General features: G+C 41.2%; 1 protein-coding gene across 1 annotated transcript in view; it reads left to right on the top strand.

Annotated features, from left to right (window-relative positions):
* kif6 (kinesin family member 6) overlaps positions 1-25,250 on the top strand; it is a 306,561-nt gene that overhangs the window by 51,081 nt on the left and 230,230 nt on the right. The window contains exons 7-9 of the mRNA XM_059519411.1: positions 18,463-18,669; positions 19,341-19,484; positions 19,615-19,701. Of these exons, the coding sequence (XP_059375394.1) occupies positions 18,463-18,669; positions 19,341-19,484; positions 19,615-19,701 (438 nt within the window). The remainder of the gene's footprint in view (positions 1-18,462; positions 18,670-19,340; positions 19,485-19,614; positions 19,702-25,250) is intronic.

Here is a 25,250-nt window from a genome sequence, read left to right on the forward strand (position 1 = left end):
GATTATCTGAATCAGGTGTGTTAACAAAGAGAAACGTGCAAAATATGCAGAGCAGTGGGGCGCGAGGACTGGAATTGAAAACCGCTGCTATAAGAGGATGTTTTGCCTCCAGGGGAACATTGGGTGATGTCAAGTGATTTTGAAACATGACATCTTCAAGCTACTCCCCTTCACCTTTACCAGTGAATATGTTCATATTCGTTTGGTTCATATTACATTGAGTTGTAAATACACATTATTGGAATTAAATTAGACAGACAGCATTCTGTCAACATCATTGGTCAACATCAGACAGCTGATGTTGACCAAGCTAGCACCAACCAACGTAACCAGAGCTGCCAACTCTCACAAGCATTCACCGTGAGACACACACAATTGACTCTTTTCACACGCTTTCACGCCACACATCAATTTTCTCACATACAGAAAAACCACGAAGCAAGAGGACACGGAGACCAACAGACTAGACAGAGCAGGTTACTTATGATATAAAAAAATGGTTAAGTTATAGCTAGCTAATTATCAAACGCAGCTACGGTTAGCCATCGCTAACATTAGCACGTTTCTAGAACAGCCTTCGATACATTTCTATGTTATAACTTCCCGGAAAAAAATACACAAACATATAAAACAAACTTCTAGCGAAATACTAACAGCATCTAACTTACCAATCCAAAAGAAATGTTGCAAGTTCGGTGTCGGACCTCATTTCTTTCAGGTCCATCAGTTGCTTTACTCTGTTGTTTACTCTGGTTCGGCTCCTTTTCTTATCGGATTTGATTTGTGATTCTGAGCGCGGTTGTTTCCCTGTAGCGGGTGGTGGTCTCTTGCCAAGGGCTAAAGTCACATGAAGTAGTGGGCTGTACTTTCCACATGATTGACATCAGGTTCAGGTACGCCTACAAGCCGTGCGAGTTATTCGTGTATTGCAGGTTGGCTGGTGGTTATGTTGCCCGCATACCGCCTCCCATGGCCGAAACTAGTATTACGACACCTGTCGGGCCGGGGCTAGTAATGCTACTGCTAATTAAGGTTGATATCTCGGCAGCACTATAACTTTACATTTTTTTAATGACATCATCGCCCTTATTTCTTCTCATACTTTTGATGCGTGTAGGTCATTTATTGAATATTTTTAGCTCAATTTTTGCACATGGCACCTTTAATAAATAATTAAAATGTCTCATTTTTCACAATTATGAGGCTACTTCTGCATGTGCTTTGTGGCAAACTTAATGCATCTGCTTGAACGCGGAATATATTAAGACTTGATTATGTAAATTTAATATAAACCTCTGATTAGTTGAATATAACAAATGAACGACTAGAAAAATCTTACGTGGGGGCATACCATTTTTTTAGTCTATAACCAAAACGACAGTCCTAAACCCGTTCAGCAAGTTTAAGACACTGTCCATATGAAAGAGGAAGAAATTCACACCTTTATCTCGACCCCCACAAGCCATACATAACTACCCCCAAAAAAACCAACCCCCTCCAGCTGAACTGAATTGGTTTGTTTTTTGGCTGAGAGGAACGGTGTGTTACTGGGCTGAAACATGCCTGCACTCAGCAGCACTACTCTTTGTATTCATTATTTTCTCGCAGTCCATATTGTTATTTTCACAAGACCATAATGATAATAACAAATTATCAATTAATAATTAATAATTATTTTACGAAAATCATTGTTATTTGTGATCGTGGATGTTTGCTGAAGGCTTTAAGACCAAGCGGAATCCTCATCAGCTGCTCCCGTCACAGCGCGCGGGACTCCGCTATATGTGACGCAGCTTCACTGTCTGCGGTTTGACTTTACTAAATCAGATTGAGGCGAATACAACTTATTGACCTTGAGACCAACATTAAGCAAGGCAGGGAAACATTCATTCTAACTGAAGGAAGACGTATTTCATCGAGCTAATGCTGTTAAAGAGAGAGTTAAATAGAGAGAGCAGAGAGAGAGAGAGAGAGAGAGAGAGAAACTAGTTTAGGGCTATTCTTAAACTTGGAGCTCATTATATTGAAGTACAAATCCAAACACCAGAAACGTTATGCATTTTATGAATAATGAAATGTTGTGAAAAATATGCATTTTATTTATTTACATGCTTTATGGTTGAAATTATATTTTAGTTCACAACTTTAAGTTCCATTGTTTAAAAATATGCTTTATTGGCTAACGTTTCATAAACCTTCAGTTGTTATGCTCTAAAATCTAATGCCATTTGTAATTTCACAGTATTTTCACCTCCTAAATCACTAACCTTTAAAGGGTTAGTTCACCCAGATAGCAAATTTATGTAATTAATAACTTACCCTGATGTTGTTTCAAACCCGTAAAACCTCTGTTTATCTTTGGAACACAGTTTAAGATATTTTAAATTTAGTCCGAGAGCTCTCAGTCCCTCCATTGAAGCTGTGTGTACGGTATACTGTCCATGTCCAGAAAGGTAAGAAAAACATCATCAAAGTAGTCCATGTGACATCAGAGGGTCGTTTAGAATTTTTTGAAGCATCGAAAATACATTTTGGTCCAAAAATAGCAAAAACGACGACTTTATTCAGCATTGTCTTCTCTTCCGTGTCTGTTGTGAGAGAGAGTTCAAAACAAAGCAGCTGGATATCCGGTTCGCGAACGAATAATTCAGTTCACCAAATCGAACTGAATCGTTTTAAACGGTTCGCATCTCTAATACGCATTAATCCACAAATGACTTAAGCTGTTAACTTTTTTTTAATGTGGCTGACACTCCCTCTGAGTTCAAACAAACCAATATCCCGGAGTAATGCATGCACTCAAACAGTACACTGACTGAACTGCTTTGAAGAGAGAACTGAAGATAAACACCGAGCCGAGCCAGATAGCGAACAATAGACTGACTCGTTTATGAGTGAAGAAACGGTTGCATCGGTTTTCGGGTCACCAGTAGTTCTATCGGACAGTTCGATTCAATAAACCGGTTGAAGAAAACGGTTCACTGGTTCTTTTGCGCTCGACGTATAATGGCGTCATTTGCGATGATTGCCCTTGATTCAAGCTTTCGGTTTACCCGCGCTCATAACACTAGCACAGAATCAATTCATAATCAATCAACAAAAGAATCAGTTCAGTTCAGATGCCCTGTGTGTCGGTCTGCTTCACGCTGAATCACACATGCGCAGTATCATCAGCTCCTCGGTTCACGAATCGGATGCATCTGACAGAAACGGTTCTTGACTCGTGAATGAGTCAATGTTTTGTTCGTTATCTGGCTCGGCTCGGTGTTCATCTTCAGTTCTCTCTTCACAGCAGTTCAGTCAGTGTACTGTTTGAGTACATGAATTACTCCGGGATATTGGTTTGTCTGAACTCAGAGGGAGTGTCAGCCACATTAAAAAAGTTAACAGCTTAAGTCATTTGTGGATTAATGCGTATTAGAGATGCGAACCGTTTAAAACGATTCAGTTCGATTTGGTGAACTGAATGATTCGTTCGCGAACCGGATGTCCAGACTGCTTTGATTTGAACTTGAACTCTCTCTCACAACAGACACGGAAGAGAAGACAATCCTGAATAAAGTCGTCGTTTATGCTATTTTTGGACCAAAATGTATTTTCGATGCTTCAAAAAATTCTAACTGACCCTCTGAAGTCACATGGACTACTTTGATGTTTTTCTTACCTTTCTGGACATGGACAGTATATCGTACACACAGCTTCAATGGAGGGACTGAGAGCTCTCAGACTAAATCTAAAATATCTTAAACTGTGTTCCAAAGATAAACGGAGGTCTTACGGGTTTGAAACAACATGAGGGTAAGTTATTAATTACATAAATTTGCTATCTGGGTGAACTAACCCTTTAAGGTCATTATTCTATAATTTACACAATTCTATAAAATTCAAATTTACTCAGGCCAATGGCATTTTTTAATGACATTTTATTTATTTATTTATTTTTTAATAATTGTAGCCTACATAAATAGGTGATGCAAAACAAATATTTGTATCGTCTCTTATTTTTTCCCTTATTTTCTTAAAGAATAAACACATATAGAAATAATTTAAGCAGTTAAAACCTATTTTTAAACCTGAATTTAAATCATATTAAACTAACTTTAAAATCTCAAGGAGTTTATGAATTAAAAAGGATAAAATGTCACAATGCATGTTAACTAGCCTAAATGAACTTGTGTTAACAATATAATTAGAAATACTATTAAACTAACTTTAAAATCTCAAAGAGTTCATAAATTAAAAAGAATAAAATTTCACAGTGCATGTTAAATAGCCTAAATGAACTTGTGTTAACAATATAATTAGAACTAACAATATAATTCGATTTTTTTCAATGAACCAACTACTGTATAAAATGGGAGAGCAACCTTTATATCAAACATTTTTAAATCGTCCACAGCTGAGCATCGGGGGAGGCTGATCTGCACCAGAGCACGTGAAGTGAATATGCTGTCATTTTCAGGTGCAATGAAAAAAAACCATGCAGGCTCTGTTCTGAAGTATCTGATAATTATAATTTCTGTTAACCCAGAGTAATAAATTTTAACGGATTATTCGCCTATTTTAATTTGCGGCATGTTTTCTTTATTTTTTTTTTTAAACACACTAAAAAATAAAGTTTGTAAGAGGAAAAAATATGAATCTTGTATAGGTTGCATTTTAACGGATTAATCAGTTATTTTCATTTGCTGCATGTTTTTTTTTTTTTTATATAATTCATGTATAAATTGCATTTTATTACAGAAATCGAGAAATCCATTGTAACGGATATGCAGGTCATCGATTCATGGGTTCTGAACTAATGAATCACGGTTCGTTGAATCTAAAACAATGCAAACCTAACAATTGTAGATTTTGAATTCAGGCATATAAAATGAAACCTTTGTAAACTAAATGCCTGGCTTGGCGCCAGCCTGGCTGGATTTAAATTATTTACGACAAGAAATTCCAGAGTCACGTTAGCAGCCTCAAAGGAGAAACGAAACACCCACATTCCTAAACACACAAACACAAACTCTTCTTTAAGCTCTCTATGGAAGTCCTCAATAATATGTATTTTGAATATGTTTTTGCGTTGCATTAAATGGTTAATCCTTGTTATGTGAGAAGTATAAGTTGCTAACTTATAAATTGGAAATGTTTCTCCTAGTTTTAATGTTCTCAAATAGAACCAGGAGTTTGTAACCCTACCCCCTTAGCAGCTCATAAAACTTTATGATCCCACTGGGAAACAGGACAGGAAAAAGCCAGCTCACTGGCATCTTCTCTCAATGTATCCTAAACTATTACCTTTTCTCAATGTATTCTAAATGTATTGTTTTTTGGTGCATTAGATGTTTTCCATAATCAAAAATTGGAGTATCCACAATTTTATCGTGTGTTAATCTTTAAATGTGTGTAATTCTGCATATGAATGTAACGTCGTGTTTCTATCAGTTATATATGTACTGTTTGGTGTTTTTGGAATTGTCATGTTGTGACCCAACTATCCACCTGTATAAAAGGTGTGTAAAATGTAATCATCTGGAATTACGAACTTGCTGGAATATCACTGCTGAAATCTTATAAGCCAGAACTTATTAGAGTGGGTGTTTCCCCAGAGACAAAGGAACTTTTTCCCGCTTCAGATCGCGGATGTTCATTGGTTGTTCACGCGAACAGAGGCGTGAACTATTCAAGCCATAAGAGCTGACCCAGGAAGTTTCTCCCTCTCTTAGCTCTCTCTTCGCTTCCCCGCTTCTGACCCTGCTCGTCCTTCTTCGCGGCCTTGGTCCGCTCTCCTATCGCCGTCCCTCTCCGCACGGCGACTGAGAGAACAGCTCTTACTCATGGCTCCTTCGGGAGCTTTTATCTCGTTGTTTTCGTTTCTTTTCATTGCTAAGTTTATTCACCTATTCGCCTCTCCACACGAGGAAGACGAATTCTGAAACATTGCTTTGTTGAACCTTTCAAATATACCGCGCGAGTCCGCAGCAGCAGCACTGGAAGACAGAAAGAACACGCCTAGCTACAGGACCACGCTCACGCTGCTCACATGCACGCTGGTCTGGCGGTTGACAAAGAGACACATCAGCCCGGAAGACACGAGAGAACATGCCCAATCACAAAGAGACCACATGCAAGTATCATTCTCTATGGATATTTAAATGCTGCTTAAAGTTTGTCTATGATTTGATTCGTTGTTGTCTTTCAAGGGTTACTGTCTTTGAGTTTGCATAACTGAGCGCGTGATTCTGTGATCACGCCTATTCTCTCATTCATCCTCTCTCACTCATTCTCTCTCTCTCTCTCTCTCTCTCTCGCTCCCTCTCCCTCATTTGGATTCCGTTATGTCTTGTACAAAGTTTACTGTCTATATTGTCGTTCGCGTATTTACCCTGTGTGGTTTGTAGTTTGATGTATTATTAGTTCAATTATTAAAAACCAATATATATTCATGATTGCATCCGACTGAAACGCTCACTTCACGAGTCAATGAAATGTCTGATCTTTAGCTACAAACCTTAATTTCATAATGATAGGATAATGTTTTCATGGCCAGAGAATATTTTTCCTTGAATTATAAGAAGTGATAACTTTATTGAAAATTGATATGTTAATCTTACGGCCGTTTGCTGGACAAACCACTGTTTGATTTGCGGTCATTTACAGTAAGAGATATCACTATAATTGATATGAAGAATGGAATATTCACATATTAATGAGTAAATTACAGTACCTTGTAATGAGTTATTGATATATGCAATTGAGCTATTTTTCATCTTCAATAATTTTAATGTAACTGTCATATGAGATATATATATTAATCATATTCCTGATTAATTATTCAAATTCCCTATATATCATTTGAGTTAATTATTATGTACAACCCAGTGCGGCTACATATTATTGGTGGAGTAACGCGGCCTTTTCAAACTTCGTTTTGTGAGCAATCCAGTTCAATCTGTGTATATGGTTATTAATAATTTCTGCACGCGCGCTATGAAATTATGTACTTGTGAGATAAGTCGCAAGACGCGAACTCACCCCTAACTGACTGAGGCAAAAAGCTGATCAGTCAGCACGTTAGGTATTTATAGAAACTTAACAGTATAGTCACTGTTATTTTAATGAAAGTAAACTGCAGTATAATGTTAAAAGTCTCCTGTTAAGAAAGACCAAGATCTCTCTGCAGTGAGAACATTTTAATATGAATAATTAAAAGATGAAGAAATCTTTTATTAGTTGCAATATGTAAATCTGAACATGAGCGATGTTTCTCTGATTCAGTTAAAAAGGCCTTGCTTATTAAATATCGTTATTGAATTCGTGGTGAACCACAGTGATATTCAAAAATAAACAATAAAAACTCCTGGTCTAAAATTGGCTTAGCTACCCGTTTGTAAACCTAAAACATTTAAATCATAAGTGCTATTTTAATAAATGTTTATGGGAGTCAACAGATGGAAAATTCCTGTTGTGCACATTTGGGCTTAGTGCAAGGAAAAGAATCCTGCCTTAACGCTCTTGTGCAGTATCACCAAATCAGCGCTGATGAGCGCACACAGAGTTTAAATCACATTGAAGTTGGCTGTATTTCCGCTTAATAAACACCAGAGGGGGTGTTTTGTTTAGAAGTTCAAAATTACGCCCTGCCTTCTGATGTCAGCCTGCATGAGTGCAAGTCCGGCATCTCGTGGCCGTTTCAGATAATGCGCTCTAATTGCTAATCTCTAAATCCCCTGTGATTTATTGAATTAGCTGTCTAAATTGTCAATAATTATTTGCATTTACAGCTTTGCTCGTGCAAATATTATGTCAGGATAGATTATTTTCCCTTCCTTTGATTGTTTACATTTACTTTGAGTTTGGTTCAAACATGATTTGAATTAAAATGTAATTGTTTAATAGTGGAAATCTAGATGTTTCAGGTCAACCACTGATTGACCCACTTAGAAGGAGGTAAGCCATCTAGTGGCAGTCTCCTGTTAAATCGACTCACAGCTCTCAGCTTTCTTTGCTCTCTCTTCAATTCTGTTTTGTGTCTACTTTTACTCTTTTTGATTAATTTCATAATTATTAATGATACCCTACTGTTATCATTGGTTATTAGAGGATATTATTATAATTTTCCTTTTGATTTTTCTTACATGCTTATTTTAAATTTCAATTTAAACCAGTTTTGAATTTTTAATTTGAATTAAGTTTTCTGCTCACCAGGTTAAGCACAGAGAGGGAGTACGCCCCCTTGTGGTGAAAACCAGCTACTTCTTCTCCCGTGTTTCATTCCTGTTTTTTGTTATTTCGATTTTTATTCTCTTTCTTCTCTCTTTTGGCTTAGGTTATTTTTGATAATAATTCATTTTCATAATAATTTATTTTATTTTATTTTATTTTTGTTTTATCATTATTAGTAGGTGAAGCTGTTACCTCTCATTTCTACATATATATTTACTCAGTTGATGTTTAACAAACCAAACCTTAATTAACTTTAAGTTTCCTTTGTTCATCCTTTTTGTATTTGATTGTAGAACTCCCTTGGTGATTGGACAGTCATCTCAGGTTTCCAGTGAGCAAGGTTGGCCAACCAGCGTTACAGACACTGGCTGTGAGTGAAACTCGGTTCCTCTTTTCTCTGTCCATTGCGGCACGCAGTGGAGACATCAGCAATTTGGCACTCCAACGGTAGTCAATCTGTCCAGCCGACACACACAACGCAATCTCTGGGACCAGTACCTAAACCGGGGCCTAAAGCGAGGCCACTCTCTTTTTAAAAGAGGGTTCTAGGGAACAGCCCAATTTTGTAGTGCTGTCTGGCGGTTGACATCTTGGTGTTGCCAGGTTGTGTTAAAAGTCACAAGCTGTTTGAGAGGGCGCAAGGCCAGAGTAACGGAGGGCCGGGGACACTGCGGTTGAGTGTTTGGGGAGCGCCGGAGAGGTTGACCAAGCCACTGGTTTCCACCTGAATGGCTTCAATTCACCCAGGTGAACCAAATGTGATAAAACCCATCCACCCATCGACATGGTTGAAAGCAGTGACGACCCCCTTCCTGCCCAAGGACGCCAGTAACCTGCAGCACCCAGAGCAACTAGACACCGAGCTAGATGAACTGATGGCACACGATCCAACCCAAAGCGACTACTACAAAGAACTCGGCAGGATCCTCGGAAGCCTAGTTCACATTCTCGTCGCCCAGGCACGGCTCAGCGAACGGAGCAACATCGACCTTGAACAGCAAGCAGCAATGCTTAAGCTTCAAGCGGAGGAGGCCTGGACGGACCAGGCCCGAACCCAGAGTCGCCTTGATCAGCTCCTCCTCGAGACCCAAAACCAGCGCGAGAAAGAGGACGACACAGATCCAGAGCTACAGAAAGAAGTAGAAAGACTTCACAATGCCCTGCAAGATCTTCGCCTCGACACAAAAAACTCCAGCAAGGTGACGCTCTCCTAAAAAGAGCAGAGACTGAACTGAAAGAAAGAGTCTCTAAAACCTGGGCCTGCAAAACACACCTGCAAGCGGCCCGAGCTAAAATCAACGAGCTTACTCTGCAGAGAGACGAGCTCCAAGATGAACTTGACACTGTTCACACAGAACTGAAACATTCTGCCAGATTACAGAGTGGCTGGATCGGAGAAACGCACACCACAGAGTTTCTCGCGGCCCACCACTCCAACCCTTTCAGCCAAGAACCCAGAGCTGAAAAAGGGGGTGTAAGCCCACGGCTCAAGAAATCACCAGCCAGCTTACAAAAACACCTGTCAACAACGGAGGGGGGAGAACCCTTCCAGAGAACGCATGCCATTAAACCCTGCACGGCTCACCAAGAACTTGACAAGCTAGCCGGAAACATCCCTACGTTCAATCCAGATCCTGCAGGAGGACATGACGTTCACGCTTATTTACAAGACATTGACTTTCACTTGCAAACTGTCACCAACGAGACAGATGTGAACACATTGTACCTGCTAAAAATCACGTCCAGCCGTGATGTGCATAGTTTTCTGGATCGTCAACCAGAGACTGTCAAAGCGGACTACCAGCAACTACTACAAACTTTGATTCTTGAATTCTCTTATCCAGACTCAGACCATGGGCTTCTTATTGCTATGGACCTCAAACAGGGCCGACTCGAAAACCCACAGACTTTCTATAGTCAGCTAAGAAAAGCCTACTTCGGAGCATGCAACGAACCAGGTATTGAACAGGATCTCGACTTAAAAACTCTGTTCCTCCGAAACCTACATGCCAGTTGGAGTTTTCATCTCAGAGTCCCGGCGTGTCCGCGTAACATGACTACACAAGAGTTACGGAACTTAGCCCACAAAGCTTGCACCAAGCAAAAGACTATTTATGAAAAGACTGTGAAAAACCCCAAAATCTCTGTCTCTGAGCGCTGCTTGGAGTTAACCCTAGAGGGTGCCCCACAACACCACAGTCACAGACCTTTTTACAGAGAGTCAATACCGTTCCAAGCCAGCAGAGGGCAACACAATCGTGGTGGTGCTCGTCCAAAGCACCAGAACGAGCGCTCTGAAAGATTCTGGGACCGGCGACCCAAAAAGAGCCGATCCCCACTGTCCAAGACACAAAGCCCCGACAGCCGGCAGTGGAACCACTCTCGACATGACACTGGTAAGCTAAATCCTGAGCCCATGTCAGAAAAACACAGGGCAGCCACGTCTGAGACAGCAGAGATCCTGAGGGTGCTGAAAGAGTTTCTTTACATGAAAACTCGCAAGGAAGACAAGGAAGATGAACCAGACATCTTATGTCTAAGCAAAAGAACTGAAACCAACACCCTGTCTAACTGCCATCTGTATGAGCCAAACACCCAGAACACTGCTCGTCATCCACAGACCACAGAGCTAACTGTCACATCACAAGGTGACAGCTGCACACCCTGAACGAGACAACACAGGTCCTCACACCAGGTACCACAAACACAAGGTACCAGAAAATGCTGCTTTGACTACCTGCCTTCGCAGCGAGCTACACAAGACAGGTCCTAACCACCCATCGATCGTAACACCTGCCCTGATGCCAACATTCCTGGGCAGCCTTGTCGAAAAGGGGGTGGGCCGAAAAGGAGTGAGCATGGAAGACCTGATCGACACAGGATCAAACCTTACGGTGATCTCAACTCACCTTTCCAAAATACTCCAATTTGAAGCTAAGAGACAAGATCGAACTCTTACACCTCAAACTTGTGAACTGAATGTACAGTCGTACAACCAGAATGACATCCGGTTTGAACAGGTTGCTTCCATTCACCTGACAATCGGTCCGATGAGTCTAGTACACCCAATTTATGTCTCACCAATGAACACTCATACATTTCTCATCGGCAAAGACCTGCTAGACCACTTTGACCCTTTACTGAACTTCAAACAGCTAAAAGACTTTGCTCAAGTGCGAGAACCTCTTTCCCTCCAGCCACACAGGTTGCCAGAGCCAGACTGTCAGGTCACAGAGGTCACGGGAACCCCAGCAGCCAGCCATGGGTACACAGCCCCTACAACAGACAAAAGCTCAAGCTCAAGTTCAAGCCTCTGCACCTTAGTCAACGAACAGGGTACGGTGGTACCATCTTACACCAAAGGGGTCGCTGTTCGGCTCAACATGCAATGTGGTCTAACCTTAAACCACACGCTGGGTTTCTTCCAATCCTCACCTGAATGTGTGGAACTCGGACTCACACTTGAAGCCACACCCCTCACTGAAGTGTCATCTTGTATAGTCTACATCCTGTGCAACAACTGCACGGCAACTGACATCAACATTCCCAAGGCCTACCAGCTGGGATGGCTAGTGAGCCATGACTTTAATGACTTTGAACTTGTACTACCTGTCATTGAGCCCATACCACCTGCACTGATACCCGAAGGGAGTACAAACAACACATTGTTCACTGCACCCTTCAAATTCGTCACCATCACATCTGTCATGTCGGTGAGCAAAGACCAGGTGTGCAGAATGCATCTGACAGATGACCAACACCTTGCAGTATACACAGTCTCCCATCAGAACATCAGTGAGACTGATGAAGCTGCTACAACTCTCAATACCAAACTGACTGATGACACACCGACGGAGGAACCTTACACAGGTTTTCAATCTCAAGTGCAGCAAATTCTACAAGACGATCATGCACTTCAGAGCGATACAGATCGCCAAAGACTCAGACAACTTCTTTATAAGCTCAAAGAATCCTGTGCCAAAGACTTTTTAGACTGTGGTCTTACCAACCTACACACGGTCCGCATACCTACGCACCCTGATGCTCCTCCCACTTCTGTCAAACAGTACAAGATTCCCATCGCCTCACACAAACCAGTGCAGGAGATCATCAAATCTATGCTGGAGAAAGGTGTCATCCATCCATGCAACAGCACCTACTCAGCCCTCATCTGTCCCGCCCTCAAAACTAACTGCGAGGGGCGACCCTCCATTGACTACAGGAAACTGAATCAACAGGTGCCACTGTCACGATGGCACAAGACCCAGCTGGAACTAGAAATGCCCCGAATCAGAGGAGCCACAATCCTCCCTACACTTGATGTGGCCTCTGGATTCTGGACCATTCCGTTGCACCCGGAAAACCAACACAAACTGGCATTCACACTTGGCAACCGACAGTTCACCTTCAACAGGTGTCCATTCGACTATGCCGACTCACCAGCTGAATTCAACATCTGTTTGAACAAAGCCTGTACAGACTCTAACTATGCTAGACTCAGTTTCGTGTGCCATCTTCCGTGCTGTAAACAGAATGGTTTCAAAACTGCAAACAACAACCCAGTCAAACAGCAACACCTGTTCCAGCAATGTGATAACATCACAAAAACACATAATGTGACACTCGAAGCTACCAGGCCTAGACAAGGACTTAAAAGATCAAACTGACACCCTTGCCAAAACTGGCACACTACACAACAGGCTGTGGCCACTCCCAACCCACCCACCCACATTCAGGGTTGAACTGATTACACACAGCATAAAAACTTTACTAGCTAAACTGCCTACCTCAGAAACGCTTACGCTGGCTCCGTTGTCTACACAGACCAACATAGCAGACATGCGGGCTTCTGAAACCTCCATAATGACTTTGCTTTACCACCTCTCAGACCCCTCCATCCACCCTGGCAACCAGTCTACAGTCACTGACAACCAACGCCCCAGACCACTGCATGATACAAAGGACATGCTGCGTGCACAGAAAAACATTGTGGGTTGTGCAGCGTCTGACATCACAATGCCAGGGCTTGTAATGCCACGGAGCAAAAGGGGGACAATGCCAATATATTTCCATGATGCATCATGTGCTGCACAACGCAGCACCAGAGCCACTGACAAGACACTGAAGCAAGCGTCATGCCAGCAGCAAGATGTGGCAAAACATGAGCCAGGGCGAGCTAAACCCAGTCGCCGCCCACGAAGCAAAGAGTCTGCCCTGTCCAACCAAAGACAGCCCTCGCTTGTTTCTTCCTCCCCTTTCTCTCTCTCTCTCCCTGTTATCTGTACCAGGATGCTGCTGTGGTTTGCCATGCTGTGTTGTCAGCCAAAGAGAGGACAGCTGCCATCGAGAGAACCACTGAGACTCCTGATCACCGACGACAGAGCACACTACCCCAGCACCGTAACCCAAAAGAGCTGGACAGGTGTCCGATGGAGAGATGACTCCCTCACTCACACTGAGGCCGATGTCAAACACATGTTCAGCCAACATGAGAAAGTGACTGTTACACAAATGGAGTTAGGTGGACACCACCACCGCTCCAAACAGTTCCCGGGAGCTTTGCTCAGAGCCGCTGCTGCCGCCAGAACGTTTAACATTGGTATGTCCAGTGTCAATGCAACGAACCAGACCGTAAACTCCACAAAACCGCTGTTTACTGTCTTCCATAATGACTTTACCCAGACTCAGCTGGTTACAGCATTAACAACAGACCTGCTGTGGGAAGATAGCTCCTCCAGTGACAGCCTAACCATGGGTAAAACCCCACCATACATGATACCCTTAAGTCTTGTGCTAACTGTGCTGGCTTACGCCATCACCAACGCCAGCTGACCTGCTCCAAATACACCTGGCCAACTCTCTGGATAGCACCATCCTACTGCACGTCAACCCCAAACAGAGAGAAGTGAATGTGCTCCTGAACCAACCCATCAGCGAGTCAAGCCAAGTCTACAGACCTAAAGACATTGTCAGTGTCAGGTTGTGGGAAAGCAACACCCACACCAAGACACACATTCCAGATGTGGTGGCCTACCACGACAGCGACACACAGCTGTACCTGGCCCCAAACCTGCACATGTGTACTTTGACCAAAGACATTCATTATCTCTGCCTTAGCACACCCTTCCTCAGACACAACGCTGAAGGAATCTGCGGGTTGCAACCCCTGGTCAGCGACACACGCTGCCCTGCTGAAGCCAAGCCTCGTACACAAGTCACAGAAACGCAAGCAGAGATTGCAGGTGGCGGATGGCTCGTCAACACTCCTGTGCGCACAGCTACACTGACCTACGACCAGCATGACACTGCCACCCGTGTCAACCTGCTTGACCAGAGCATGTGGATTCAAGTACTGGAAGGTGCCACCCAACACATTGACATTACTCCCGTCGACACAGCCCTCCAAGCACTGTCTCGACAGCCCGTTCTGAACCCGTCATCTGCGGTCCGAGCCTGGACTGCTGCCGACACTGCACGGTGTATCTCCACTGTCATTGGTCCCGCCCTGACCCTTGGCGTGACCTTCATCCTATACAGGAGACTCAACGAGATGCAAACTTCTACAGCCAAACTCACGACAGCCGTGGCTGGAGGTCTCCGATGGAATCCCCGGAAAGGGGGTGCCAAGTCAAAGACAACACCGAACCTCATCAAGCTGAATCCTCAGCTCCAGGAACCACCTGCCATCATGATCCACCTGCTACATGACCATCATGATTCACCTGTCATCTGCCCATCCTGATGATTGCCGTCCGATGATGTCCACACAGGGACTTCATCTGACGGAGAGGGGGGATGTAACGGATATGCAGGTCATCGATTCATGGGTTCTGAACTAATGAATCACGGTTCGTTAAATCTAAAACAATGCAAACCTAACACTTGTAGATTTTCAATTCAGGCATATAAAATGAAACCTTTGTAAACTAAATGCCTGGCCTGGTGCCAGCCTGGCTGGATTTAAATTATTTACGACAAGAAATTCCAGAGTCACGTTTGCAGCCTCAAAGGAGAAACGAAACACCCACATTCCTAAACACACACACACAAACTCTTCTTTAAGCTCTCTATGGAAGTCCTCAATAATATGTATTTTGAATATGTTTGTGCGTTGCATAACATGGTTAATCCTTGTTATGTGAGGAGTATAAGTTGCTAACTTATAAATTGGAAATGTTTCTCCTAATTTTAATGTTCTCAAATAGAACCAGGAGTTGTAACCCTACCCCCTTAGCAGCTCATAAAACTTTATGATCCCACTGGGAAACAGGACAGGAAAAAGCCAGCTCACTGGCATCTTCTCTCAGTGTATCCTAAACTATTACCTTTTCTCAATGTATTCTAAATGTATTAAGTATTGCTTTTTGGTGCATTAGATGTTTTCCATAATCCAAAATTGGAGTATCCACAATTTTATCATGTGTTAATCTTTAAATGTGTGTAATTCTGCATATGAATGTAACGTCGTGTTTCTATCAGTTATATATGTACTGTTTGGTGTTTTTGGAATTGTCATGTTGTGACCCAACTATCCACCTGTATAAAAGGTGTGTAAAATGTATTAATCTGGAATTACGAACTTGCTGGAATATCACTGCTGAAATTTTATAAGCCAGAACTTATTAGAGTGGGTGTTTCCCCAGAGACAAAGGAACTTTTTCCCGCTTCAGATCGCGGACGTTCATTGGTTGTTCACGCGAACAGAGGCGTGAACTATTCAAGCCATAAGAGCTGACCCAGGAAGTTCCTCCCTCTCTTAGCTCTCTCTTCGCTTCCCGCTTCTGACCCTGCTCGTCCTTCTTTGCGGCCTTGGTCCGCTCTCCTATTGCCGTCCCTCTCCGCACGGCGGCTGAGAGAACAGCTCTTACTCAAGGCTCCTTCGGGAGCTTTTATCTCATTGTTTTCGTTTCTTTTCATTGCTAAGTTTATTCACCTATTCGCCTGTCCACACAAGGAAGACGAATTCTGAAACATTGCTTTGTTGAACCTTTCAAATATACCACGCGAGTCCGCAGCAGCAGCACTGGAAGACAGAAAGAACACGCCTAGCTACAGGACCACGCTCACGCTGCTCACACGCACGCTGGTCTGGCGGTTGACAAAGAGACACATCAGCCCGGAAGACACGAGAGAACATGCCCAATCACAAAGAGACCACACGCAAGTATCATTCTCTATGGAGATTTAAATGCTGCTTAAAGTTTGTCTATGATTTGATTCGTTGTTGTCTTTCAAGGGTTACTGTCTGTGAGTTTGCATAACTGAGCGCGTGATTCTGTGATCACGCCTATTCTCTCATTCATCCTCTCTCACTCATTCTCGCTCTCTCTCTCTCTCTCTCTCTCTCTCTCTCCCTCTACCTCATTTGGATTCCGTTATGTCTTGTTCAAAGTTTACTGTCTATAAAGTATCTGTAATATGGTTTGCTATAAATAGCACGTAAAACAAACTGGGTTCAACTAATATATGTTTCTGTTGATGGATGCGCATTCTGGATTCCCAGACATTACAACAACAGCGATGAGAGAAAAAGCGTGCAAACCCGCGCCTCAGAACGTGCGCAAATATTAAGCTCTCTCTGAAGTATTGTGTTTAAATGGACAAATTCACACAAAAATTATGTCAAAATGCCCGTCTTGGTATCCTACAGCAGACATAGCCAGCTGAACGTAGGCCTGCTGTATCAGTGCATTCTCTTAAAGTGGCAGTCTTTATATATTTATCCACAGCAACAACAAAGAAATCACTCACTGCTCTTCATTTAAAAAGCTTTTATAACTTTAATAAAGAATAATCTTTAATTTATACAGTATAATATACAATGCTGTTTCACATTTGATTATTTTATTCAATTTCTGTACCTAAAAACATATGCTAGACCTGCCTAAAAAAAGAAAAAGAAAAAAAGAAAAAATAATGAAAATCACTGTTTATTGTTTGTATCTTTACTCTATTGTATTTATTTGTGCTGTTGCTTGTAGTTGGATAGAATATTATTCTTCTTTTTTTATTATAAAGTATAGTTTTTCCATAAACATAGCACATACCGAACTGTACCGAAAACCGACTCTAAAACCGTGAAACAAACCGAACCGTGAAAAAGTTGTACCGTACCACCCCAATACATACATATACATATATATATATATATATATATATATATATATAATACAAAATCCTCTGAATCAATCTCATCTCAAGATACACATTTTATTTCAGTTTTCAGTGCTAGCTTTCCCTTGGAATAGAGTGGTTTAGTTGTGATAACCAATAAAGACTAATTCTCCACCTGCTTCCCTCAAGATTTTCCTATATTGTATTCAATTAATGTAAAATCAGTCACCCACATGCAGTTTTATGAGATCAATTTTGATTTTAAACAAGAAATCTCTCCTGTTGAACATTACTTCAATGAGTTATTAGAAAAAAAATGGTCCAGCTGAGAAAAAAAATGAGTCTGTTTATTTTACTTTTTGATGTGTTTGAAGTCATAATTATGCAGCTTATCACAAAAGCTGTCTTTAAAGTACATATGACACTAGACATAGTGTGTTTGTGTGTGAGAGTATTAATAGCATCCTTGGTGAGCGAGCTGAGCGAATGCATGTGTGGGTGATTAAAAAGTCTGAGGAGAGTGAACAGGTCTTGGAAGGAGCTTTGGTACCTGACAGTCTTTCAGAGTGTAAACACTGATCTGAAGTATGAAAGGAGCTGTTTGGAGAACCTGGAAGTTTGACAGCAGAATGATAATTTGTAACATATTTTACTAGCTCTTAATGTAAGAGATTCAGGACTTCAGCTAACATTCTCATCTTTTACTCATCTCATTAATAAGTGTATCCTAATGAGTTATTCCATGTTTCACTCTGTCCATCACAGTATATTACTAGCTTCGAAAAATAAACCACTCGAAATACACTATGTTTATGAGACACTAATCAAACATGTTTGGCTTTGACGCAGATAATAGGTTAGGCAGAAAATGTTGATAGAGTCAGGTACGGATCTATTTTTCCGTTAACTTTTTTTTTTTATTGGTTGCTGTTTATCATATTGAGTTTCCTCAATTGAGATTATAAATATTATTAACATATGAGAATTGGGATGAATAGTAAAAATTGTTTGACTTACTGAAGACGTAGAGTATATGTTCAGTGTTAATAGACCATGTTATTGTTATTTTCAGTAACGGCAGTTCATTTGACTCATGAGTCATCTCTTTTCTATGTTTCCATTTTTATGTAGACTCCAATGAACCAGGCTTCAACACGGTCTCACTGCATCTTTACTATTCACCTGTGCAGCAAAGAGCTGGGTTCAGCCATGGTACGGTGCTCCAAGTTGCACCTGGTGGATCTGGCTGGGTCTGAAAGAGTGGGAAAGACAGGTGTGGGTGGTCAGATCCTAACAGAAGCAAAATATATTAACCTCTCTCTGCACTACTTGGAGCAGGTCAGAGGACTTTCGTTATACTTTCTTTGTTACAGCGGGTTTTGTTGTATTTTTATGTATTTTTTTAATGTGCACTATGGAATTTTGCCCTCTCTAACCATGTGGTTGAAACATGGAATTCCAAGTTACTTTCAGAAATGTTTTATGTTGTGCTTTCAGCTCTTTTACACTGATAATTTTTATTGTTTTAGGTTTACCCATAGTTGCTTTTGATTACCATATCAGTACAGATCATCACATATATGACAAATGTAATCTGACTCTGAGCAAGTACCATATATGCCACCATAGTAGCCAGACCTTTTCTGTTCTCAAATATATTGTACGTATAAACACTCAAGGACAAACAGTTCAAACATTAAATTTCCTGCCAAGTCCGATCTAGCTGTTAAAATAAAATATAAAAATTATTTTAAGCTTATAGAGAATAATTTTGAGAATGCCATTTTGAACAGTTTTTTATTATGTACTTGCTCAGTAATTACATTTTGTTCATTTTTAACCAAATCTCCATAGTGCACTAAAAAATTATGATTTGAAATATATTGAAAAAATAATTTTAATTTAAATAATTTTGTATAAACCTTTGTTTATATTGATATTACCCTTCTGTATTTGAATCATATTACTGAAGCCACAATTTGGTGGGCTTTATTTGCTGTCTAATTTAGGTCATCATAGCCCTGTCGGAGAAGAATAGATCCCACATCCCTTACCGCAATTCCATGATGACCTCTGTGCTTAGAGACAGTTTGGGTGGTAACTGTATGACCACCATGATTGCTGCTGTGTCTGTGGAGAAGAGGAACACTGGTGTACATCTCTTAACCTCAAATTATTATTATTTTTTAAATAAAATAAAAAACAAAAGTCCACAAAAGACAATGCATTTGTTAGAAATCTTCACATCACTCTTGGACATCACTCTCACCTCTCTATTTTCAGGAGTCTATATCGACCTGTCGTTTTGCTCAGAGAGTGGCTTTGATTAAGAATGATGCTTTGCTCAATGAAGAACTGGATCCTGCTCTGGTACGTCTGACATTGTCATCTGACTTTATTTCTTTAAAAAATATCCTGTTCAATTTATAAAAAAATACAAATAAAAATTTTTACTAAAACATTTTACTAAATAATAGTAATATTTCTAGCACAATGCCTTTATGTAAAAATTAACTTTTAGGCCTAATGAATGCATATTTGTCAATTTAACTGAACTTAAGACTGGTGGTGATGCTTAAGATATTTTTGGTCATTGAGGGTTTCTGTAAAAAAAATAGTAATAGATCATATTAATTATTATTAAAAGATAATACTACTACTAATTCTACTATCATACTAATGTATATACAATGCACTATGAATTGATATGAAATGAATTGAGCTGTTGGGTTCATGAATATTAATCACGTTGTCTGCGTTCGGTCAAACTGATTTGCTGAAATCAAAACAGGGACGGTAATAGATGAACGCCAGCCAATGAAATTGCCATTTGCGCATTAGCTCCGCCCACTACTGGAAAAACCGGTATGTCTTCTGCTTTGAACGGGACCTCGGTACTACCGGTACTTAAAGAAACCTGGTACCGTCGCATTTACATTTTTTTAGTACCGACTTGGTACCGAAGTACCGGGTCTTTTGACAACACTACATGGTAGCTAGTGCTATTATGTTTCACTGTAAATTCATGGTAATCCATATTCAGGCTTTTCATTTCTTCACAGAATTGTCAGTTAAACCTTATGCATTGTTGGGGACCTTTTCGTCCACTAGGGGGTAAAGTTGAGTCTTATTTTGGCCACTACTTTCCCTGTGTTTGAGCTAATGGAATGATTTTTGGTGACAAATCTTATTTTGACCCATATTTTGGGAAAATGCTCTGGGAAAATTCACTACCCTTTTGTTATGTTCGTGGATGAAAACATCCACTAAATTAAACTGCTGTAAAAATGTATCAGATAAATATTTTTTTTAAAATTTTTTTGCATAAATCTATTAATCAACCTCAGTCCTGATCAAAACTACCAAATGTTTAAAAAACATCCAAGATTTTAACTCTTTAATTACCAAGTTCATAAATTATGTCACTGATTTGGGGAAAAAACACACAAAAATTACATATTTTCAATTTAAAAAGTGATTGTGGACTGGATATTTTTTTACCTTTTATCACAGTCTTGGGCATGTGAAAGATTAGTAACAAGATTGGCTTCGATGCATTGTTAGTTTTTGTGCAGCATTAGATTTTAATTTTTTCTCCCTCATTTGTTGTTGGTGGCTGTTTTTGCCCCATTGACTTCCATTATAACGACATTTTTTGATTGCAAAGCCATGACAACATATAATCATGCATTCTTGATTGTTTGTGGTTATTATTATTTGTTTATAACTAAGCCTATATTATTATATACTGCAATTGTATTTATCCATTAAAATTAATTTGTTAAAGTTAAAGGATTTGTTGTAAAGTTAAGGGAACTAAAAATATCCTGTTGGTACATTATAACATTATTAGGCCTGCCGTTATAATTTCTAAATGTAATAAAATGCTACTTATAAATGACTTTTTTTTTCCTCTCACGAACTTAATTAATTTTTTAGAGTGTTTAAAAAAACATGCAGCGAACGAAAATAGGTGATTAATTAGTTAAAATAGGTGATTAATTAGATAAAATAGGTGATTTACATTTTAATTAGTTAAAATGTAAAATGCAACTTATATACATGACTTATATATTTTTTCCTCTCACAAACTGAATTTATTTTTTAGCGTTTAAAAAAAAAACATGCAGCAAATAAAAATAGGCGATTAATCCGTTAAAATTTGGGTTAACATTAATTATAATTATTATATACTTAGGAACAGAGTGTCAGGATACACACTCGGAGACAAGGGAAGTGAATCCAAACAAAGTGTTTATTTACAAGAGTAAAGTGCGAGATAAGTGATGAGGTGAATCTGTGGTGAAGTTGGTAGCGTTCACCCGAGGCATCGGAGGTAAGCAGGTGATTAGCCGCGGTGCAATACGTTGTATCTTAGTGGATAAAGGTAATTAAGACTTGGTCCTTTCCCTCACAGGAATAGACAGCTTGGATGGAAACCGAGTCTGGGGATACACAGGAGCTTGGAGATCAAATCCGGAATCATCTAGCGGATCTGGAAGAAGATCAACAGAGACACAGAATTTTACAATCTTCAGATAAGTATACTTCTCTTCCGCGAACTTGGAATGGGGTATGACGATAGGCAGGTAAGTGGTCTGTCCTATTCGAGGCTTGACGTTGGAGTGCTGTTGTGAGATGGATTTTATGTGCTGGAAAGTGACGGTGCTGATTGGGAACAGGTGTTGATCAATACTCAGGTGAGTGTGAACGCTGACTGGTGGATGGGACCGAGCTTGATTGGTCCCTAACATTACCCCCCCCTCCAGGGTCCATACCAATGGACCAAGGACCCCGACGTCGTGGGGGTCTGCCTCGGGGTATTGGAGCCGGTCTTTGAGGGTTTTGTTTGTGAAACTCATTCAGTAGATTTGGATCAAGGATATCATTTTGAAGTACCCAACACTTCTCTTCTGGTCCGTAATCCTCCCAATCCACCAGGTATTCGAGGCGACCACCCCGACGTCGGGAGTCCAATATTTCCTTAATTGTATAGATGGGATCGGTTTCAATGGGCGGTAATTGGGGGCTGTCGTCAGAGACCGGATCTGTGGAGGGAACAGGCACAGGTGAGTAGTGTGGTTTCAAGAGAGAGACATGGAATGTGGGGTGTATCCGATACTGGGCAGGGAGTTGGAGTTTGTAAGTGACTGGGTTGATTTGTTCTAGTATAGGAAATGGCCCGATATATCTTTGGCTCAGTTTTTTACAGGGTTGACGTAGGCGAATGTCTCTTGTGGAAAGCCATACCAGTTGACCAGGCTGGTAGTTTGGATTCGGTTGTCTGCGGACATCTACAAACAGTTTTTGCCGATTCCTGGCTTGTTGAAGGTGTTGGTGGGCTTGGTTCCAAACCTCTTCACTTTGCTGAAACCATTGATTTACTGCAGGTACTTCTGAAGGCTCTCCTGACCATGGAAATAACGGGGGTTGGAAACCCAGAATACATTGGAATGGCGTGAGGTTAGTGGATACTTGACGGAGGGAATTTTGGGCATATTCTGCCCAAATCAGATATCTGCTCCATATGCTTTGGTTGTTTTGGCAGAATGTACGTAAGAAACGACTGACGTCTTGGATCTTGCGCTCCGTCTGCCCATTCGTTTGTGGATGGTACCCGGATGTCAGACTCACTGTTACATTCAGGAGTGAGAAGAAAGCTCGCCAAACCCTAGAGATGAACTGCGGTCCTCTATCAGACGCAATATCCTCCGGGATTCCAAAGTTTCGGAATACGTGCTCGAAGAGTAATTCTGCAGTTTTAAAGGATGTAGGGAGACCTTTGAGGGGAATTAGTTTACAGGCTTAGAGAACCTGTCGATGGCAACAAGAATACATGTATTCCCTTCAGAGGGTGGTAGATCAGTGACGAAATCTACTCCGAGGTGGGACCAGGGACGTTGTGGAATGGGTAGTGGTAACAGCTTCCCTGAGGGTAAGTGTCGAGGAACCTTGGTCATAGCGCAGAGTTGGCAACCTTGAATGAATTCCTTAACCTCTTGGTGCATACCTGGCCACCAATACTTCTGTTGGATCGCTGCGCAAGTCTTAGTAGCCCCAGGATGGCCAGTCCCTACTGAGGAATGAGCAGAGGAGATCAAAGCTATGCGGAAAGCTTCGGGAACATAAGTCTTGTCTGGAGGGCATTCAGGAGGGGTAGGTAGACCTCTTGATGCTTCCTGGAGCTGATCATTTAGGTCCCATTGAATGGGATTGACGAATATCTTGACAGGAAGAATGGTTTCAGCTTCGCCTGTAACTTCTTCTGGGGAATGGATACGTGACAAGGCATCCGCTCTAGTGTTTCTTGACCTGGGACGATAAGAGATTGTGAAATGGAAGCGGGTAAAAAACAAAGCCCATCTAGCCTGACAGGGGTTTAGTCTCTTTGCTTCCTTCAGATACTGTAGGTTCTTATGGTCTGTTAACACTATGAATGGGTGTCTGGCTCCCTCTAACCAATGTCTCCACTCCTCAAGTGCAAGTTTGACTGCTAAAAGTTCTCGATTCCCAATGTCATAATTACTCTCTGCTGGGGACAACTTCTTCGAGAAGAAAGCACAAGGCATGGGTTTGGTTGAATTTTCTTGATGTTGTGAGAGTATGGCTCCAACTCCTGTAGTCGATGCATCGACTTCCAGGATGAATACCTTATCGGGGTTTGGATGACAGAGCAATGGGGCCGTGGTAAAAGCTGTCTTCAAGGCGGTGAATGTTCTTTGGGCCTCTGGATTCCAATTGAGGACTTTGGGTTTTCCTTTCAGAAGGGAGGTCAATGGGGCTGTTATCATACTATACTTATCAATGAATCGACGATAGAAGTTCGCAAAGCCAAGAAATCGTTGTAACTCTTTCACAGAATTGGGAACGGGCCAGGTGGTGATTGCACTGATTTTACCATCATCCATTTCCACTCCTCTCCTGCTCAGACGATATCCCAGGAAGTCAACAGATTCCTGATGAAATGTGCACTTCTCCGCTTTGAGGAACAGTGAGAATTCCCGAAGTCGTTGGAGCACCTGAGAGACGTGGTGTTGATGGTCGGAGGGATCTTTAGAGAAAATGAGGATGTCATCAATATATACTAACACAAAACGATTCAAGAAGTCTCGAAGCACCACATCCATAAAACTCTGGAAGACTGAGGGAGCATTTACCAACCCATAAGGCATGACCAGATACTTGTAGTGTCCTGCTGGTGTTATGAACGCGGTTTTCCACTCATCACCTTCCCGAATTCTGATCTGGTTATAGGCGCTCCTCAAATCCAGTTTGGTGAACATGGTAGCCTCTCTGAGCTGTTCCAGAGCAGAAGGCACAAGCGGGAGGAGATAGCTGAACTTAATCGTAATCTTATTTAGGGCTCGGTAATCTATACAAGGCCTTAATCCTCCATCCTTCTTAGGAACAAAAAAGAAACCGGCAGCTGCAGGAGAAGTAGAAGGTCGAATGTACCCCTGCTGTAGGGCCTCTTGGACATATTTCTGCATGGCTTCTTGTTCTGGAATGGATAAGGAGTATATTCGACCTCTGGGAACAGGTTCACCCGGCATTAACTCAATAGCGCAGTCCCAAGGTTTATGTGGAGTAGTTTGGAGGCCTCCACAGGGCTAAATACGTCGGCAAAGGAATAATAGCATGGGGGTATGATCACTGAAAGTTTCTCGTTGGGACTTTCAATAGAGGTCGAATTCACGTGGACTGAGTTAGATAATTCATTTGTGATTTGAGGATGATCATTTAAGCATGTTAAGCAGCACTTGCAACCCCAGCGAATGATTTTACCCGTTCTCCAGTCGATCTCAGGTTGATGGCGAATCAGCCACGGACGACCTAGGATAATGTCGGTTTGACAATTTTCAAGAATAAAAGAATGAAAACATTCCTGGTGTTCTCTCTCTACACACAATATAACTGGG

Source organism: Carassius carassius, chromosome 31 (assembly GCF_963082965.1).
Source record: "Carassius carassius chromosome 31, fCarCar2.1, whole genome shotgun sequence".
Classification (NCBI taxonomy): domain Eukaryota; kingdom Metazoa; phylum Chordata; class Actinopteri; order Cypriniformes; family Cyprinidae; genus Carassius; species Carassius carassius.